The sequence below is a fragment of the Chrysochloris asiatica genome, unplaced genomic scaffold, assembly GCF_000296735.1.
Source record: "Chrysochloris asiatica unplaced genomic scaffold, ChrAsi1.0 scaffold00007, whole genome shotgun sequence".
Taxonomy (NCBI): Eukaryota; Metazoa; Chordata; class Mammalia; order Afrosoricida; family Chrysochloridae; genus Chrysochloris; species Chrysochloris asiatica.
This window is the reverse complement of record NW_006408525.1, coordinates 11,931,074-11,951,921: the sequence shown is the minus strand read 5'-3', so window position 1 is coordinate 11,951,921 and position 20,848 is coordinate 11,931,074. Positions and strand designations below refer to the sequence as shown.

The 20,848-nt window shown below is 45.4% G+C and overlaps 1 protein-coding gene across 2 annotated transcripts in view; it reads left to right on the top strand.

The window, feature by feature from the left end:
- The window catches only part of MSI2 (musashi RNA-binding protein 2), a 471,101-nt gene that overhangs the window by 149,344 nt on the left and 300,909 nt on the right, over nt 1-20,848 (top strand). For both annotated transcript variants that reach the window (XM_006832401.1, XM_006832402.1), the window contains exon 5: nt 15,880-15,972. In XM_006832401.1, the coding sequence (XP_006832464.1) occupies nt 15,880-15,972 (93 nt within the window). The remainder of the gene's footprint in view (nt 1-15,879; nt 15,973-20,848) is intronic.

Genomic DNA, 20,848 nt, shown 5'->3' with positions numbered 1-20,848 from the left:
CTCCGGGACTTTTCTGGAACTATAGACTGGCTAATCAGGGAGGGATCAGCAGAAGATGGAGCTTGACCCCAGGATACACACTGTGTGTTACTGGGATTGTGCCCAAGCACCTCTCTTCCAGTTCATGCTTTTCATGCATTAAGATGACCTAGACCCCATTGGTTGGTTGGTTATGTGCCGTGGCATTAGTTCTGACTCATAGTGAACCTGTAGAGGGTTTCTGAGGCTGTGAATCTTTATGGGAGCAGAAAGGCTCGTCTTTCTGCCGTGGAATGGTTGGTAGTTTCGAATTTCTGGCCTTGAGGTTAGCAGCCCAACTAGTGACCACTACCCTACCAAGTCCCCATTTTCCTCTCTAACAGCCCAATTGAAGGATCACCCCCCTGTTTGGACCCTTGGAATCTTTCTGTTGCCTCCTTAGTGTGTCCTGCAGGAGCCATTTGTGATGTAAACTTTTAGAACCACTGGCAGCTTTTTGGTCAGATGTGAAGGATGTCACAGTCTCTTGTGGGGGCCCTTCTCCCCTTTCTTTTCTGACTGTCCTCTACTAACTAACCTGCAAGTCACAGGTCAGGCCCAGCCATGTGCCTCCAAAGACCCACTGTGCTTCACACAACACAACTTCTGATTTGACTGTAAGCCCCTTTGGAGCAGAGACTAGGTCTCATTAGAGTTTACAGCCATTGAGCCCAACACAGTATGAGACACATAGTAGGTCCTCAAAACACATTTGAGGAGAGAATGTTTAATGAGTATGAATTGACACCAGAAACACCCTTCTACACATTGTCTCCTTCTCTTGTTGCCTTTGTTCTTACTCTCTTGGGATCCAGCAAACATTATTTAAGTACCTACTATGTGCCAGGTGTGTTAACACACTCACCAGCTCTTTTGAGGCTCACAGCAGCCCCAGGACATGCAGGTATTATCCCTGTTTTACAAAGACAAGATAAAGCAGGTGTGTTTTTTAGTTTCTTAGTGCCGCTGTACTAGAAAGACCACACAAGTATACAAGTTTCTTTTCTCACAGTTACTTGTTATTGAGTGCCATGAATTCAGTGTCAACTCACAGCCACCCTGTATAGGAGAATCTGGTGGTTTTGAACCATTGACTTTGTGGTTAGCAGTCCAGTGCTTATCCTACGTGCCACACTGCTTAGAAGATTTAGAGGTCTGAATTCAGGGAGCTTGCTCTAGGGGGAGGCTGTCCCCCCTCAGCGCTGGGAGATCCTTGTCTCTGTTCCTCCATAATTGACAGTCAGATGGGCTTGCTTCTTTCTGTGCCTAATCTACTCTTTTTATAGCTCAAAAAGATGATTGGTCCAAGACACGTCATAGATGACCTCATTAACATAACAAAGAAAACCCACTTCCCAGACAGCAGACGGGATTACACGCACAGTTATAAACTCCACTTCCCTGGAGTCAGACTCATGGTGAGTCTCTAGGACCTAGTAGAACTGCCCCATATGGTCTCCAAGGCTGGATATCTTTATAGGAGTAGACGACCACTTCTTTCTCTTGAGGAATGGCTGGTGGGTTTGAACTCGTGGAGTTCTTTAACCACTGTGCTACCTGGGTTCCCGTCATCCACAGGTGTATTGTTGTTCAGTGCCATCGAGTCGGTTCTGACCCACAGCGAACCTGTATAGGGTTTCCCAGGAGCAGCTGGTGAGCTTGAACCACAGACCTATGGTTCAAACCGACTTTGCAGTCCAGCATATTAACCTACAGTGCCATACCAAGACTCCATCCACAGGTATAGAGGTTAGGATTTGCAAACTTATTTTTGGGATTCAATTCATAACAGTGACACAGCAGAGGAGGAACCCCTGAAACTATAGTCCTGAGATCATCTTTAGAACCTTAAACCAAAAATATCCCCTGAAATCTTGTTAAAATCAGACAGTAAGTTTAGCTTAACTTGTAAAAACTGTCTGCCTTGAGCATTACACCTTTTAAGAACTATCTGTACGGGATCAAAATGACAACAGCAACTGGAGAGATGAGATAGAATCCTCGGGGGCAGTGGGTTGATGTTAATGAGGGAGGAACTGTTCTGGAGAGGAGCGAGGAGCATGGCTGCACAATTTATAGAATGTAATCGCTGTCACTCAGGGGTGCATGCACAAACAGTTGAATAGGTCTGCATTTTGCTGTGTATGTATTCTCAGCAACAACCATAAAATGTAATTTAAAATAAATAAATAAAAAAGTATTTCTACTAGGGTTTCAGTTCATATATACATGGGTTTATTCCAAACAACACAGGTTTAAATGTGTCTCTGTGATCAGTGATGGCTGCACACGAGTTCTTTTAGCAATACACTTGGCTTAGTCTCCTTAGGAGCCCTGGTGTAGTGCTATAGGATAAACACTGAACTGCTAACTACAAGGTCAGCTGTTCAAACCTACCAACCACACCTTGGAATCAGACCTGACTCAATGGCACTGAAATACAGTCTCCTTAGGATACCTTCAAAACAAAGGTCCAATCCAAACAGTGGCATCTAAGGGGGTGTCCTGGACCAGTTAAACTCAAGGCAGAGAGGTTAACTCAGAAAGTTATTATGATGACTGTATTCTGGGTTTTCCAAAAGGTAGTCATCAGAGAAAAAGAGGAAGACCTCCCCCAACCCCCAGCGAGATGGATTGGCCAAGTGACAGCATTGATGGACTCAAGCCTGGCAACAATAGTGTGGTTGGCCCAGGGTGGGGCAGTGTTTCGTTCTGCTGTGCATAGGGTTGCGGCTATGAGTCGGTACTGACTCGATGACACCTAATAACAACACCAAAAGGGTAGTCAGTCTTGATAGATTTTCTCCAAGGACACATTACAGGGGATTATTAGGAAGAAATTTATTTAACTACATTGGTAAGAAAAAGGCCAGGAAAGTTGTGCTGAGGAATTTTTCCCATCCTGACAATGCACCTGATCAATCTTTGAAGGTTGCAAGTCCTGTTCTGCAAGAATTTTGTTGGGAAACCTGACCCCATCCACCCTACAGCCCCACTCTTGCCCCTACAGACTTCTTTTGGTCCCCCAAATTCTAACAATGTTTAGAAGAAACACAATTTGAGACCCTTGAGAATGCCCAAACCGCTGTTTTGAAGTGTTTTGAAGAGTACAGAATCCTTCAGAAGTGTGTAGAAACTTAGATGGAGACTGTGTCAATAAACAATAACTTCCTATTTGATATTTTTGTTCAATAAAAGTTTCTCTGGGTTTTGTAGCAATACTTTTTGACCTACCCTCATAAAATGACACCACTGGGTAAGTGGTCCAGCTGAGCTTACAGCCCAGAATTCCCTGGTTCAAGTTTCAGGTTCCTCCCCAATAATAATGAAAAAGTGTGTGTGTGTGTGTGTGTGTGTGTGTTGCCCTCCCCACTACTTCTCTCCCTTTAAAGTAGCCAAAGCAACTTCTTGAGCTGTATCTGCCCATGTAGTTAGCTGGGGAGTAGTTAAAAAATACTGATGCCAGGGCCTCACCAGGGACCATTTAAATCACATTCTCTGGGGGTGGGACCCGGATCAGTCAGTTTTAACAGCTCCCTGGGCAATTGATTCTAATGTGCAGCCTGGGTACAGAAGTGTAGTGAACCCGCAGCTTGGCCCTGCTCTGTGGATTAGGTAAAACTTGCTCATCAAGAACTGATTGCCATGTGCATCTAAAATATGTTAATGAAGGTAATCAAGGCTAAGGGTTAAGACTTCCATTTCTTCTTCTCGTGAAATGAGCTGGAGGGTTTGGGGGATGGGACATGTTGGCTGGAGAACCTGCCTAACACAAAGTTTTTACTCTTCTCCTGAGACGAGGGGGGCAGATTGCTGCTGATGAGAATGGACCTCTGGTTAGGAAGGCAGCTCTCAGTTCACCTAAGGGATGGTCGCTAGAAGGCTTCTCTCAGGCAGATATCCTGGCATCTTTTGATGCTTGGCCTTCCTGACCCTGAATGTATCTGGGGAGCCCATACTCCCGACCACTCTGTCTTAGGCTTCTCTAAAGCAGCAGAACTCGGACGATTATACATGCAGTGAACTACACAGATTTTTACTATTGCTGTGGAGCTAGCCCTCACCTCCTGGCAGCCCTCTGCACCACAGAACAAAATGCTGTCCCGTCTTGGAATGCTTTCACAATGTGATCCATAGAGTTTGTATCAGCTCATTTTTGGTGCTAGACTAGGCCTTTCTTTCTAGTCTGCCTTAGTCTGGAAGCTCTGCTGACACCTGCTTGACATAGCCACAGATAAACCTCCTCTGATGGACGGGCAGTGGCTCTGCATGAGGTGTGTTGGCCAAGAATTGAACCCAGATCGTCTACATGAAAGACGAGAATTCTACCACTCAACCACCAATGTCTGCATACATATCTCCTATATATACTGTATGTTAAATAGCCTTGGTGGTGCAGTGGGTTAAGTGGTGGGCTGCTAACTGAAAGGTTGGTGGTTCGAACCCTTCAGCCACTCCAACGGAGACTGATATAAATCTCTGTGCTTTCTTAGAGATTTACAGACGAGGAAACCTTTTGGAGAGTTCTGCTCTAGCCCAGAGGGTCGCTGTGAGTCAGAATTGATCTAATAATAATGGATTATAGTCCTTGGTGGTGCAAACGGTTGGCAGTTGACTGCTACTAAAAGTCAGTTGTCACAGTGGCACTTCAGAATAAAGTCCTGGCGATCTGCTTCCAAAAGAATTTCAGGCAAGAGAAAACCGTGTTCTACAATTACTGTTCCACTCAGTAATGCATGAGGTTGTCATGAGTCAAACCTATTTGATGACAATGGCATGTGTGGTTGACTGATTGATTTTGATGAATTGGGAGCTGGTAAGTCAGATGACAGACTGGGAATTTCAGCAGTAGCGTGTCCTGGCATTGGTAGGCCAGGTAGTGGTGGGGAGAGTAGAATTATTCTGGCAAAATGTCTATCAGAAATCTTCCTTTGAGAAACCACCAGTTTTGTTCTGAGACTTTCAACTGATTGGATGAGGCCGTGCACATTGTGGAGAATGATGAGTTTTATTTAAGGTCAATGGAATTAAATACTAATTACAATATTTGACTAGTGTTTGACCAAACAGCCAGGCACTATAGCCTAGCTAAGCCAAGTGGATGTGAAACATTAGCCATCACAACCATTTCTAACATGACTTCCTAGCCCATCCCCTGGTGTTTCCTTATGTCCCCCTGGAGGACACATGCCTTCGCTAGTGGCAGTTTTTCACTTCTGGTTCCAAGACACTTTGTACTTAACTTTTCTGTAGGCACCATCACTCTGGAGTGGCTACCCAGATGATGTGAGAGCCTGTAGGAAAAGGCAGTTTGCAGGGTCAGGAGGGAGGTTCATCAATGCAGAGGCCATTTCTGCTGTCCTGACCACAGTTTGGTGAGAAGAGCCTCAGGCATTTCCCAGCCTGGAACTAGACAGAAGTTCTGAGCAAGACTAATGAGTTAAGACCTAGGCTCAGGCTATTGGCTTTTCCTTAGTGCATTTGTAGGCAGTACAGGAACTACCTGTGGGTTGTGATGTCACACTTGTTGTCTCAGTTTGTATTAGTTACCCAAGATCATAAGGATGTTTACAGAAGGGAAGAAGGGAGGCCCCAAACTGTTAAGAGACATGATTAAACAGTATCAGGTAATTGGATTTTTAAAAATCTAAAAAGAGGTCTTTGTTATTGTTGTTATTTTAAGGCGCTCTGGTGGGGCTGTGGGTTAGGTGTTGGACTGCTAACTGCAAGGTTGGCAGTTCAAACCCACTAGCTGCTACTTGGGAGAACAATGAGGCTGTCTGCTCCCCAGAAGATTAGTAGCCTTGGAAACCCTACATTGGGTTGCTTTGAGTAGCCATGAACTCAGTGGCAGTGGGTTTTGTTTTGTTATTTTATTTGGATCATTTCTGTAGGCAGAAACATCTTGTGTTGTTAGTTGCCGTAGAGTTGGTTCTGACTCAAGTGACATTATGCACAATAGAACGAAACACTGCGGTCCTCATAATCACTGTTAAACTTGAACCCATTGCTACTGCCACTGTGCCAGTCCTTCTTGTTGGGAGTCTTCCTCTTTTTTGCTAACCCTCCACTTTATCTAAGGTGCTCTGGCAGTGTAGTGGTTACGATTCGGGCTGCAAACCTCAAGGTCAGCAGTTCGAAACTACCAGCTGTTCTGCGGGAGAAAGATGAGGCTTTCTGCTCCCATAAAGATTTACAGCCTTGGAAACCCTGTACAGGGTCACTGTGGGTCGGAACCGACTCCATGGCACATAGCCACCAACCACCACCACCACTTTATCTATCATGATGTCCTTCTCTAAGGCCTGGTCGCTCCTGGTAAGATGCCCAAAGTATTCGAGACAGAGTCTGGCCATCCTGCTGTCTAAGGAGCATTCCAGCCGTACTTCTTCCAACACAGATTTGGAATCACCTTGGGCCTGTATTTTTGCCATGGTGCCAGAACCATCATTGCCACCATTTACCCTCCCCCCACCCCCAAATGGGTCATGCTGTGCCTCGGCTGAATCTCACCCTGGGGCATTTGGTTGTGAGAGCCCAGATGGAAGGAGTTGGGTTCACAGCAGCCCCACTGTCCTCTCTGGCCCTTTCTTTCCCACCTCTTTCTGAGGCTTATTAAGAATCTGCTTGGGATGCTTTTCCTTGCTGGGAAAGTATGCATATATTCACAGCTTCCTCACAAATTCAGCAACAGTAGAGGGTACTTATTTAATTTTGCTTAATACCACTGCTGTAAAAGATTATGGGTTTTAATTGCATGTATATATTGGTAATCACTTGAATACCAGGGAAAATCTTTGGGGCCTTCCACAAAGGGAGTGTGGCTTACTCTGTGGTGAGTTGGAATTGGCGGGGGAGAGATGTGTCTCAGAAGAATGGTTGTTGTTAAGTGCCTTCGAGTTCATTCCTATTCATAGCAGACTTGCATAGCGTTTCCGAGGAGCGACTGGCAGGTTTGAACTGTGGACCTTGCGGGTTGATAGTCCAGTGCTGATCCTGTAGTACCACCCCAGGGTTTCAGAAGGATGGAATGGCTGGAACAATTACATGTGGATACAGAGCAGTGCTCGTGCCTGTGAGCGGATGTCCAGCCACCGTGCTCAGCACTGGCTGATTCGTGGATCACGAGTCTTAATTTCCTGTGCTTTCCACACCAACACTCCATCTCCTCACCTTTTTGTGTTACCTCCCCAGCACCCAATATAAGACAGTGCTACTGTCTAGGATATTACTCTGTGATACGTATCTGTGGACAGGTCACCCCTGCCGGCTGCAGCTTTCCCCCAAGGGTAAGAGGAAGTAGTATTTGTGAAATTAGGTTGGGAGGGAGCCAGGCATGGCTCAGAGATACTTGCAGGAGCCCCAGTCCCTGTTGAAACTTCCAGATAATTTCATTACAAGATCACATTCTCCTTTAGGTGAGTTATTGTTGTTTTAATCAGAGATAATGTTGTAACCTGACAATGTTGTATAGTTCTGTGTAAATTATGTCCCAGCCCCATAGAGCTGAAGACTATTTTTTTCTCTTACACTTTTAAAGCTATTTAGAGGGAATGCCAAATCGCAGCTTGAACCTTCATGCTCTCTGGTCCATTGCTGTAGACGGGAGGGAGAGTGCTGGCGCACATTTCATGTTGTAATTAGTTTCCTCTGAAGTTAAATTAATTTCTGCAACCAGCAACATAAAATATGGCTATACCTTTGTGTATTGGTCTACTTTGGATGACTTGAGGTGCACAAAACAGGGTGAGCAACAGATGTGGCCACTTGAGTTAACTGTAAGCCCTTTTTGCATTTAGACTCTGGCTCAGGCAGTCTTTCTGGCCTGCCATATTTGCATCTTTTGCTTCCAAATTGAAAAGGTCGGAGTGGGACTTGTTCCTGAAGGTGCCCTCTTTCCTCTTCTTTCCCAGTCACACAGGAAGTGTAGGAGGCTCCAAGTGTATAGAAAGAGCCAGTGCCTGTGTGTGTATGTGCTTCTTGTACCCAGAATGCCTTGTCTATCTTTCCTGTACCTGAGTGTTCTTCATTGATTGAGAATCAACTTGGGTGACCTTCAGGAATCTACTCTCCCAGGTTGGACCAGGAGAATCAATCTGGGGAGATTTTAGAAAAACTTCTTGGACAAGGGGACTTTGCTATTATTGGCTGGCCTTCTTTGGTCCTAGTAGGCATGGGTGGGAAGGATGGATAGTTTAAAACAATCCCCACTAACTGGAGAAGCCATCTTTAAAATCTTTTTATAGACTATGGGTGAACCTGGTGTGGTGCTGTGGGTTAATGTGCTGGACAGCAAGGTTGGTTTGAACTACAAGGTCAACACTCCTCATTGTTGTAGATTAGATGGGCCTTCACTTGGTTTGTCTTCCCCAATGGTGTATCTGTGCTGTTCTTTTTATAAAACATCTCTTACAGGTGATTAGGTTTGGGACCCACTCTACACTAGTATAACCTTGTTAGCATCACAAAACAAACCTCCTCTTTCCAAACAGGGTCACATTTACAGATACAGAGATTGGGACTTCAGCACATATTTTGGGGGATGAAATTTGATCCACATCAGCCTGGCCCACAGAGGATCCAGAGTTAGGGCAGAAATTCCAGGAGTGGACGGAGACTGTTAAAAGGCATTTTTGACAGAGCAAAAAGAATTTTTCTTAATCTCTTGGATCTTACTACGTAGATAGCTGGCCGTACTTTTACGATGTTTGGTGCAACATTTGGGTTGCTTTTCTCTACAGTTTGATTTGTTCTCTTTACTCCCTCCCCTTCCAACATATCAGCACACCTTTGAAGGCAAGAGACTTAATTCCTGTGGCCTTTGTCTTAGTGGGGACCTAAGTGATACAGGAGCTCTGGTAGCGTAGTGGTTACGAATCGGGCTGCAAACCACAAGGTCAGCAGTTCGAAACTACCAGCTGCTCCGTGGGAGAGAGATGAGGCATTCTGCTCCCGTAAAGATTTACAGCCTCGGAAACCCTGTACAGGGTCTCTATGAGTCGGAACCGACTCCACGGCACATAACAACAACAAAGTGATAGATGTGACCTGCCTTCCTTGGGATGGCAGATTTAAATGGTCACACACGTGGATGTAATAGTCTCCTCCCTCATAATTGATGGAATCCCTCCATGTGGTTCATGGGCCTCTCCTGAATAGGTCTCTCGTCCACATATGATCCTATAAATACTTAGAGAACCAATACTTGGCCCTTGTTCTGGTTTTGCCATTGGATCCAGATGTAGTGGTGATGGAGGTGGAGGCGGCGGTGGTAACAATGACAGCAATAATTGTAGTTTGGGAGAGGAGGCAGAGACGGGAAAAAATGTCTGGAGAAATAGGAGTTTTAGAGGCCAGCTACCTGGGAAGAAGCATCCTGGGGCATAGGACTTTGGGACTGCTATGACCTCAGCTAACTTTTTTGAGAGACTCTTTGCCATAAACAGAGGGTGTTTAATTTGCAAATGCAGAGTGACATGGGAGAGGGGACATCCTAGATTCTGAATTCAGAGAGCATGTTTCTGCAGTCACTGAATGTATGGGAAAAGGAGATAAAGTCCTGGTCTGGGCCCCTGGAAAATTGTCCTCCTCAGTGTCTGCCTTGCCTATAACTAGCACATTGAGCCACCTCTCTGGGACTTGTTTTTACCATCTGCAAAATGGGGATGAAAAACTGGAGGTTTGCCAATATCCCACCCAAACATCTCTCCTGAGCTGTCTACCTTGGGGTTCCCCCAAATGAGAAGACGTCTGTAAAGTAGGCTGATCTCGTGGACAGTGTAAGTGGCTCAGAAATGCTCTCCACGGAGATTTTCAACTGTCTTTTCTTGACTATGATGCCACTGAGAGTGGACTTAATCTCTCCAGATCCCTCTCATACCAGTTAGGGCTATTTAGTGCCATTTCCTGCCTTTTCATGCATTTTTCAGGATTAAGGGTTGTTGTTTTTTTTTCTTGTATGGTAATTAATATCTTTGGGCCAGTATTGTTGGAGCTGTTTCTCCTTTGATCTCATTCTGAGAAGTAGTTTTTCTTTTCTAACTCCCCTACTCTACTTTCAGCATACACACATGCTTTGCTTAAGGAAAAAACAACCAGTGCCCTCACTCTGAGTGACCAGATGGAACCACATTTCTTAACAACAACAGTGTTTTTCGAACTTGAAACACACTCACACACAGTAAAACAGCTCTTCTTCTCTGGTTAGAGGCAGGATGGTGGAGTGTTCTTTGTAGCTCTAGTTAGCAGCAGGCTTTGGCCAGTTCTTGTGTAAACAGCAATTTTGGGATTGGGAATGGGTGTTTGGGTTTGCTCTGTGGAGCTAAGGGGTGTGTGGAGAGAACGGGTGTGTTTTTCAATTGTAGGTTTAGATGGAAAGCTGTGCAGCAATGATTCTTGGGAAGCTGATCATTCCTCACCCCCCTGCACCCACCCACCCATCCATCCATCCACCCCACCTTACCCCCTCCCCCCACTTCTGAAATCTACAACCTAAATGACCCCAAATGGAAGAGGGGAGTTTTGCTGGGGAAAGAGTTGCCTCTAAGTGCTGTGAAGTCTTTGTTGGGGAGGGAGCTGCCTCTTGGGTGGGTCACTTCTCTCATAGTGGAAAGCAGTCACATACAACATGCACACAAGCATCCCTGCCACCAGAAACTTCCTTGGAAACCCTCTACAGGGTTGCTATGGGTCGGAACCGACTTGTCAGCTCTTAATGACAACACCAGTGTGTGGATGTACCCTGAGCGCTTGCTGGAAGAGATGGGTGGCTCTTTACACAGAGGCATGATGGGACCTGGGAGGGCCACCTGTGCATGCTGGTTGCAGGGTTCAGCTTCCCTAGACCCTGTGTGGTTGAGTCATTTGTAGTGTGATGCCTGTGGGATATGCAACAGTTGCTCTTGAGTTCCTTTTCTTTCTTTTTTTCTTTCTTTTTTTTTTTTAATATATACAATACAAAGGACTGTAAGGCCCAGGGGGGCAGCAATGACTTGTCTGAGTCCCTTTTTCGAAGGTAAAAGAAGAATGTTAAAGTTCTGGAGTACTGGATGCTTCTTGGGACAGACGGAAGTCAAGACTGCAAGGAATGGGAATCTAGTTATCCCAAACACAGACAAGCACCTTGCATAGTGTTGTTAGTAATTTAGGGACCTTCAGTCACTCCCACTGAAAGAATGGACATCATTGCCCAGCCTCCTGACCCTTCTTAGTCGCCATGGGGATGGAAAGAAAATGAAGAGAAGAATGTGTGATTCTAGGGTCCTTTGCTTTCCACCTTCCTCACCAGAATGCAAACCATTGAGCAAGCCACAGCAGTGACTCCCATTTCCAGCAACATGCCCCTGCTGGGGAAGGGTCACCGTGCAGAGCCCCCTGCCCTTGGCTGTGTTCCACTTTCCCAAGTGGACATGTCAGTGAATAGCTAACCAAGTGTTAACATGTCTTCCCACTGGCCTTTTCATGTCTGGAAGGCTTTGGTTAAACCAGTCTCCTTTTAGTGTTTGCTGGAGAATAGGATTACTCACTGGATCTGAGCTGGTTCCTGGGGAGGATGTTTTAGTAACATAGACACTTTGACACATTATCTGGGATCTGGAATTTCTCATCCTTCTTTAAAAACTTTCAAAGACTTTCTTGGAACTATGTAGATTTATGGCTGGGTGTCTGCCACTGTGTTTGGGACTTAGAGTAGGTAGTTTTATGACTATATGGTGAGTGTTGTGGGTAAAGGGTGTTAGAGGAGACCTTTTCATTTAACAAGTGACTGGGGAATGAACATTCTGTTGACTTTTGTTATTTGCAGTGAAGACACGCTGGTCGTTGTAATTTCTGAGTCCATGCGAACACTGAAGATATAGACAAGGCTTTCTCTGTACCCACCTGACGCTAGCTAGCATGTAAATGAGATGGTGGGATTTGTTCTGTAGAATGCCCATCCAGAGTTGCTTTAAGTTGAGAACTCCACTCGCTCACTCTCGTAGATCACATTTGTGTTGCTTTGCAGATATTTAATGACTTGGCTAGGGTTAGAGAACGAATGAAAAATCTAAAATTACACTATTGGGAGTCTTTGCCAATCTGAAATCATGAAGAATTGCAGTAAAGTGCTTTTGAAATTCTGGTAGAAGAGAATGGGGCAGTAAGAGTTGATTTATCAAAGCATTTTGTATAAAGTGTCTTGTTGCTACACATTTATTCTGAACTTGAAGGATGGATTTAGTAACTTACTTTTGATTCATTTACTGTAAATGTGTATTTAGCACCTACCTGGTGCCCTGCTATATACTTTAGTATGTGTGTTTTAATTTTGTCCTAATCAGAACCTTGTGTGGTAAGCTAAAGGGCTCTAGTGGCACAGTGGTTAAGTGCTTGGCTGCTAACTGAAAGACCGGCAGTTCCAACCCACCAACTTCTCTGAAGGAGAAAGATGTGTCAGTCTGCTTCTGTAAAGATTTACAGCCTTGGAAACCCTCTGGGGCAATTCTTCTCTTCCTATAGGGTCGCTATGAGTTGAAATGGCCTTATGGCAATGGGAGGTAAGCTAATTATATCTGTTTTATAGTGGATTAAATGCCACATTTTATTAGACTGAATTTTATTAGCACTGAATTTATCTATTGAATGACTAGATAAATAGAAAGGTTGTTGTTGTTGTTAAGTGCTGTCGAGTCAGTTCTGACTTGCAGCGACCCTGTGTAGGGTTTCCGAGGAGCTACTGATGAGTTGGAACTGCCAACCTTTTTGTTCAAATTGACCTAATGGTCCAGTGCTTTTCCTACAGTGCTACACCAGGCTAGTAAAATTTGCCCATTAGTGAGAATGTAGGGAGAGATTTAAATCTGGAGCGAGAAGACTTGATGGAGTTGCTCATGAAGGTGACCTTGATCCACAGGAAGACTTACAGGATGGAGAGGAAGAATAAGATGCCCATTAGCTAAGGAGGTAGCAATCCAACTCTGTGCTGAGTAGACCTGTGCCCCATTGGGTTTTCACAGGCTGGTTTTTTGGAAGTAGATTACCTGGTCTTTCTTCTGTGATGTTTCAGGGTGGGCTTGAATCTCCAGTCTTTCAGTTGGCAGATGAGCCTGTTACGTATTTTTACCACCCAGGGACTCTGCCATAAATTGAATAGATTCAATGACAACTCATAAGAAAAAAGCTAATGGGTGGTTCCTAGAACTTAGTGGTGTGGTGTGATCTTCACAGTGTCCTCACATAGATTATTATGCCATCTAATCTCCCATCATCTGAGAAGAGATGGCAAAATCACAGCTCTAAACACATATGTAAACCATGGCATGACTTTCATAGGAAACAGGAAGTAGGCAACAGGCGTTAGGTAGAGTCGCTAGGACACTGCCCTTTTCAAGCAATACAGGATGTCCAAACAGGGACATTCTAGTGTGGGGTACACTAGTCACTCAGTGGCACATGTCCCCACTGGGAGCTGTTAAGCTAACCTATGAGCTCCCTGAAGTCTGGGAGCTTCCCACCCCCATGGCAAACACTCGCCGATTCATCAAAGCTCGGGGGTAGTGCGGGCTAGTTACTCTGGTCCAGCCTTGGCCATGGAGAGGTGTAAGTCCTGCCCAGAAGCCTAGGAGCTGTGGTGCCCCCACATTGCTCAGCTCAGCCTTCCTGTCCTGTTCAGATTTGAGTTGGTTTTTTCATTCATTCAACAGATGTGTCAGGAACCTGGAAGAAGAGGTGGTCCAAGCAACAATGACCCCTGTCCATGTTGAGTTATAATTGGCATATGTGACACCATGTGTTTACTATATGCAACTTAACAGGTTAGAACGTTCCTGGATGGTACAAAGAGTGAAGCACTTGGCTACTAACCGAAAGGTTGGCGGTTTGAGTCTACCTAGAGGTGACTTGAAATAAAAGTATGGAGGTCTGCTTCTGAAAAATCAGCTACTGGAAACCCTGTGGAGCAGTTTTATTCTGCGCACATGGGAGCACCAGGATCGCAGTTGGCTCAACGGCAACTGGTTTTTCAAACTGGTGAGATCTTATATATACTGAATTTTTTAATTAAAAATTTTTTTGTTAAAGCTGCAACGAGCAACACTGTTTACACTCTATCATCGGACTAAGGTTTAGTTCCGTGTTTAGTTTTTGGCTCCTCTGTGTAAGAGTTTTGGTCTCGGCTCTGAATAGTTTATATCAATGAACTTCCTTCTCCGTTTGCTTTGAAAGTGGTAGGAATCTAAATGTGGTCACATTCATTCATTTATGCAGCTAGCAAACATTTGCGGTGGTTTCCTCTGCGCCTGCCACTGCACTTGGCATTGCTGAGGGCACCTGGGGGAATAGAGAAGCGTGTTTATCAGTGATTTTCACACAGTTGGAGAGCGTATGTGCCGTGTCAAGGGTGTGGGCGCAATGTTGTGGGGGTTCAGAAGAGGGGAGTGATCGTTTCTGGCGGGAGAGGCTGTGTTGATGTTTTGAAGTTTACAGAAGGTAGTATTTGAGTTGGAACTTGGAGGATGGTTACAACTTGTCTGGGGGCAATTTAAGAATGCAGAGAGGCATTCTAAGGAGGGGGGCAGGGGCTGGGTGAACAAAGATGTGGAGGTCTGGGGATTAGCTGAGCAGCTTGACTAAAGTGTGGGCTGAATCACAAGAAAGAGGGGTACTGGGAACAAAGCCTGAAGGGTGGTCAGTGGGTGTAAGGCCTGCTGTGAGCACCTAGAATCTCACTTGGCCCAACGTAGACAATCCATCCATGTTTTTAGAATCACTTGTGAGTTTCTTATTGGCAAAATTGAAAAACATTTTAGTAAAGCTTATAAAATAAAGTCATTGCCAGGTTAACCATTTTCAGCATATAATCCATTATATTGTACAAACATCATGGCTATCCATTTTCTTTTTAAAAAAATTTATGGTGGCAGTGTACGTAGCAAAACACCTGACATTTTAGCAGTCCTCACATGTACAGTTCAGTGACAGTAATTATGTTCAGGCTGCTGTCAAAACAGCATGCTTATCTTTCTCCAAATTTTCCATCACCTTTAACCCAAGTTCATGGCGTCTCTTGCTTTCTCCTTCTCACTCACCCCTGGTAGCCATGAATAAACTTTTGGTCTATATGTATGTGCCTATTCTAGATGTTTCATATTGTTGTTGTTAAAAGCGCCATCAAGTCGGTCTTGAATTATAGTGACGCTGTATAGGGTTTCCAAAGAGCAGCTAGAGAGCTTGAACCGCTAACCTTGCAGTTCAAACTGACCTTGCAGTCCAGCACATTAACCTGTAAGCACCATGCCAGGTTCTTACAGTATTTGTCCTTTTGTATCTGACTTATTTCTTTCAGCATAACTTCTTCAAGGTTCATTCAAATTGTACCATGTCTTAGGATTTCTTTCTCTTCGTGGCTGAGTAATGTTCCGCTGTATGGATATACCACATTTTGTTTATCCATTCATCTGTTGATGGACACTTGGGTTGTCCCTATCTTTTGGCTATTTTGAATTGGGCTGCACTTGACTAATTTGTGGATCTCTTTTTGGGCAGCAGATTTTTATGCATTTGTTCTGTTTTGTTCAGATTTCTTAGGTTTAAAATCGTTTTGACATGTGACTTTTCTTTTTCTTTATGCATATGGATTGTTTCGAGGCTGTGTGTTACGGAGGAGCAGGCTCTGGACAAGTCTGTGTGCAAGCTCTTAGGTTACAGCTTGAATGCCGAGGATTTCCAGAGTGACTGTCTCCTAAGGGCCCACTCCACACAGCTTGACTAGAATTAAAATTGCATTCTTGGGGAGATATGGAAAGTGGCAGCTTTGGGCATCGTATTAAGTGCGGTTTCAGATAACTTGGTTAACCCGTGCCCTCCTCTCATCGTTTTTTGCAGATGGTCACAAGAACAAAGAAAATATTTGTAGGCGGATTATCTGCAAACACAGTAGTGGAAGACGTAAAGCAATATTTCGAGCAGTTTGGCAAGGTAAGCACTTCAAGCAGATCCATGGACCCCGCCTTTGCTGCAGTTGTGTATTTAGAAACTTGAACTTGGCCAAGAAGCTGTAAGTGAACTTGGGTAGAAGCTGGGAATGGAAGAGTCCAGCTTGTGGTCGGCATTTTTCCCACGTGCCAGCAGGAGCAGACAGAGTGGCCTTTTCGTGCAGTTTTATTGGCATTTGCTGGTCACCTGGGGCTGGGCTGGGAGCTAACAGTGGTAGCGACTGGGGAGGGGTGTGGGCTATGACTTAGATGTGGCAGGAGCTCCCACAGAAGCCGCTGGTGACCCTGAATCGGTGAGGGACTTCATCTTGTGTCTTTCTGGAAAATGCACTGAGAGATGAGCCCCTTGGGCCCTCTGCTGCGGAACCTCTCCCCTGTCAAATGCCCAGAGAGACATGGGAAAGATGCTGCTGTGAACCTGTCAGCATTCTCCAACTCGAATGTCTGAGAGACAGTGGTGAATTTATCCCCTGTGCTGCGCTCCGAAACAGCCAGGGAACCTCGCGGAGAGGCCGAAATCAGTCAGGAGACAGTGGGAGTACGTGTGCCAGACAGACAGCATCGGTAACTCTGGGTGCTGTGCCTAATTCAGCCTCTCACTGGTGAGACAAACTGTGGGGGTTCTTCCAAAGAGGCACTTTCCCAGAGGGCTCTGTTGCCCCGGGGTTCAAACTGGGCAGCCTGTGGGGTGCTGTCCCTTTTTGACTTTTATGTGCTAATCTTACCTGGTATGGGTCTGCTAACAGAAAGGGGGGGTTTTCAGTCCACCCAGAGATTCCTCAGAAGAAAGACCTAGCCATCTAATTCTGAGAAACCAACCAATGAAAACCTTATGGAGCACAGTTCTACTCCGACACATGGGGTTGCCATGAGTTGGGGTCCCCTCAAGGGCACCCAGCTAAAGGAGGCTTACAGGGATTCTCCACTTTGTGTAGTTGGGGCTGTTGTCCTGGGAGCCCATGGGGGTGCTGTCTCTCTCTGCACACAAGTGTGTATCCTCCCTGCTGAAGGACTGATGTGGCCGAGTGCTGCTGGGCTGACCTCACAAGACTCTGCTCCTGTTCTGAGCTCACCTCTTGGTGGCCATCCTGCTTGCCATGGGTGGTACAAAGTCTCAGCCGCTCCCAGGCTGGTCTGCAGGTTCTGTGCTTTCAACTTGTTTGCCCAAGGCAATGGGCAGCTGTGACCTCAGATGTGTCTGTCTAGGTGCTGACTGTCTGGGATGAGGGCCATGATCTTTATTTAGCCTCAAAATGGAGACCTTCCTGTCTCTAATGTTCACCAATGTCTACATGGATGGGAAACCATGCAGCAAAGAGAAGCCAGCTTCTCAGCCCAGCATCCCTGCATTTAATGGTTCTTATTGCCCTTCCCCGCTGCACTTTCTGGCTATGCCCCTGAGGGTTTGATTCATTCCGGTTGTGTTCTGAAAAATAGCTAAATGTGTTGGTGACCACGTACATCTCTTTCAGAGTGACTTAAACTAAAGAGGATTGTGTGCTCACCCCTGTCCCACCCTGCCTGGAGAGCGAGATTGGAAATAATTCTAGGAGACATGCCTAGCATGTGTCATGGAGGGAGGGCTCTGGAGCCAAATCTGCTTGCTACTGGTCTGCCTTTCAAACAAGGCTAGGGCAGTGTTTGCAAATAGGAGGTGGGATTTCTTTTTCAAGACTAAACTTGCTTTGGAATCTCACGGGCCTATTTGTGGGTGTCAGGGAAGTTGATGCTGCCCAGATGAGTTGTTGGAGTATTCCAGCAGGCTTATACTTGCCAACACATAGTACATCTCTTCTCTCCACATTCCCGAACCTGTCTTTCCATCCCCTTCTCTCCTCCTATGTCACCCTCTCCTTATGGGACTCTCTCTTCCCCATCTCTGTCTCCCTGTATCTCCTCCCCACATCTGTCTTGTTGGTTTTGCTGTTGAACCTGTTCCGACCCTGTATAGGGTTTCCGAGGTGCTGCTGGTGGGTTTGAACTGCCGACCTTGTGGCTTGTAATTTGTGACTCAGCACCAGTTACAGGCTGTGAGAGGCTCGACAGGCTTTGGCCATACTCACTGTGGCATCCGTTGCCCTAGACCAACCCTATCATCCTTTTGTCTGGAAAGCGGTCACTCTGGCCTGGCTGTGGCCCCACCTGAAGCCGCTCAGTTAATTTTGCAGTAACACTATGCAAACCTGCCAGGTGTTTTATTGAAGGGTTAAGGAGGGTTTTGAATGTATTGAAACCATAAAACGCTCTGTGCTGGTGTTTTAGTAGCTTAGTTCATACCTATGCCCTGCACACTCTCCAGATCTGTCTTCAGAATAGTTGAATTCTCAGTTGGGTGGTGGCTAGTGGTACATTTGCATCCCCTTGGGCAGGGCCTGTCACCTCTCAGATCAAAAGTGAAGAGACTTTTGCTGGGTCTTTGGGGCAATGACTAAGTCCAACAACTATGAAAAGAGTTAATAAAGAAATGCTTACTAAAGGAGAAGTGCCCTGCAGAGTACCCAGAGCTGGTACTGGGAATCTAGGTATGCAGGGGTAAGTCAGAAAATATTACTGCTACGGTTCCAATTCGTACCTGCACAGGCTTGTTCCAAACAAGATGTGTTTAAACAACATCTCTGCAGTCAGTGGATGGCTGCAGATAAGTTCTCTGAGTTCTCTCAGTACTTACCTTAGTCTTGTAGGGTGCCTTCCCCTCCCCCCCCCCCAAAAGGCAAATCAAAATAGCAGCTTCCAAGGGGACCTGCCTGGCCACTTAAATTCAAGGCTGAGAGGGCAGCCCAGAAGGTTATTTCTTTTGTTTTCAAAATTAGTTTCAAGAAAATTGCATAGGTGAGAAAAAGGCCAGGAAGTTCCATTGAGGAATTTTTTTCTTCTTCTTCATTATGACACACTTATGGAGTCCTGGTGTGGTGCTGTAGGATGAGCACTAGATCACAAGGTCAGTTTGAATTGCAAGGTCAGCAGTTCAAACTCACCAGCTGCTCCTTGGAAACCCTACACAGGATTTTGCGATGAGTTGGAGCCCGCTCAATGGCGTTTACAGCAGTAACAATACACCTATTCATTCTTTGAGGGTAGCAAGAGAATTTCATTAGGAACCCATAACCCATCAGTCCTGATCTTGCCCCTTCAGGCTTCTTTTTGTTTCTAAAACTTAAAGATCTTCTAGAAGGAACATGATTTAAATCCCTCAAAGATGCCAAGCTGCCATTTTGAAGTGATATAAACCAGACAACATAGAATTCTTCTGGGAAGAGTTTGAGATGGAAACGACATCTTCAGAAATGTAATAGAGCTCCATGGAGGAGATGTCTACAAACAGTGGCTTCCCATTTTGTTTTTTTGCGTAATAAAGGTTTCTGTGATGTTGTAGCTATACTTTTTGACTGACCTTGAACATCATTTCCTCTGCACAGAGATTTTGTGATATGTGTATCATCAAGCCCACTGGACACAAATGGACAGTAAGGGTCAGAGAGGTTAATCAGCAAAGGTCACCGAGGTCAGGTAGCACTCTTGATCCTCTTCCTCGAAGTCCAGAACTTTCCATCCCCCTACAGCCACCCTCTGTTTAGGTTTCCCTTCCTGTCATTTCTCTTGTGTCTCTTCTCCCTTGCCTCTTGCTGCCTGAGGTGGCAGCTCCTTCGACTGTTTATTTCAGGTGGCAATCAAGGAGCTGAGCTAAGGGAGTTAGACTGTGTCATTACTCTAAATGTAGGGGGCACAGAATGACACACCAAGTCCCTTTAAATAACTGAAATTGGAGGCTTAGGAACCCTTTTGTGCTTGTCTCCCACCTCCTTCCCTGAAGATTTACCCCCTAGGTTTGGGATGCCGTTACTTGTTTATATTTAAGATGAGGTCATGACGAAAGGCCATTGGCAAAAGAATTCTGCCCACTGGGGTTGGTTGTCCCTTCCCGTGGGCTGCTTTCATGCTGTCATGGGGCAGGGGACCTTGGGCTGGGCCTGACTGTGTGGCTGTCCAGAGGTGACACCTTTACCAGCCAGTTCTCGTCTGAAGGAAGGATCTGAAGGAAGGAGTTGCACTACATTGTTATTGTTGTCATTAAATGCTGTCAAGTGTGTCCCAACTCATAATGACCCTCTATGGAGTTTCCAAGGAGTGACTGGTGGGTTTGAACCACTGACCTTGTGGGTATCCTACAGTGCCACACCAGGACTCCATTAGGAGTTGGAAAACTTGTAAATTGCCAGATAGCAGATTTTTCATAGAAGTCTGTACCATAACTACTCATTTCTGCTGTTTTACTCGAAAAGTAGCTGTAGATAACATGTGAAAACTAGGTGTGGCTGTATTCCAATAAAATGTAATTTACAAAGACAGATGGCAGGCCGGATGTGGTCTGTGGACTATAGTTTCCCATATCATGGATTAGATTATTTCTAAAGTTGAAATTAAAATTGAAAAATTGGTAACACAGAATGAATTCAAATCTACTTGGGACATTCATGCTTGGCAAAGCAGAGGGTTAGTGAAAAAGAGGAAGACCCCCCAATGAGATGAAACGACACAGTGGTAGCCACAGTGGGCTCAAACATAACAATTGTGAGGATGGCAATGGACCGGGCAGTGTTTGTTGTTTTGTGTGTAGGGTTGCTATGAGTCAGAGCTGACGCAACAACACCTAACACCACCACCATCTACCTGGGAAGGACCCCTGGTGGCTCAATGGTCACAACACCCAACTGGTAGCTGAAAGGTCAGTGGTTTGACCCCACCAGCTGCTCTGTGGGAGAAAGATGTGTCCGTCTGCGTTTGGTTTTTGCTTTTATCTACCTGAGTGACATAAATGGTTAAACACTCAACTATTAGCCGAAAAGTTGGCAGTTCAAGCA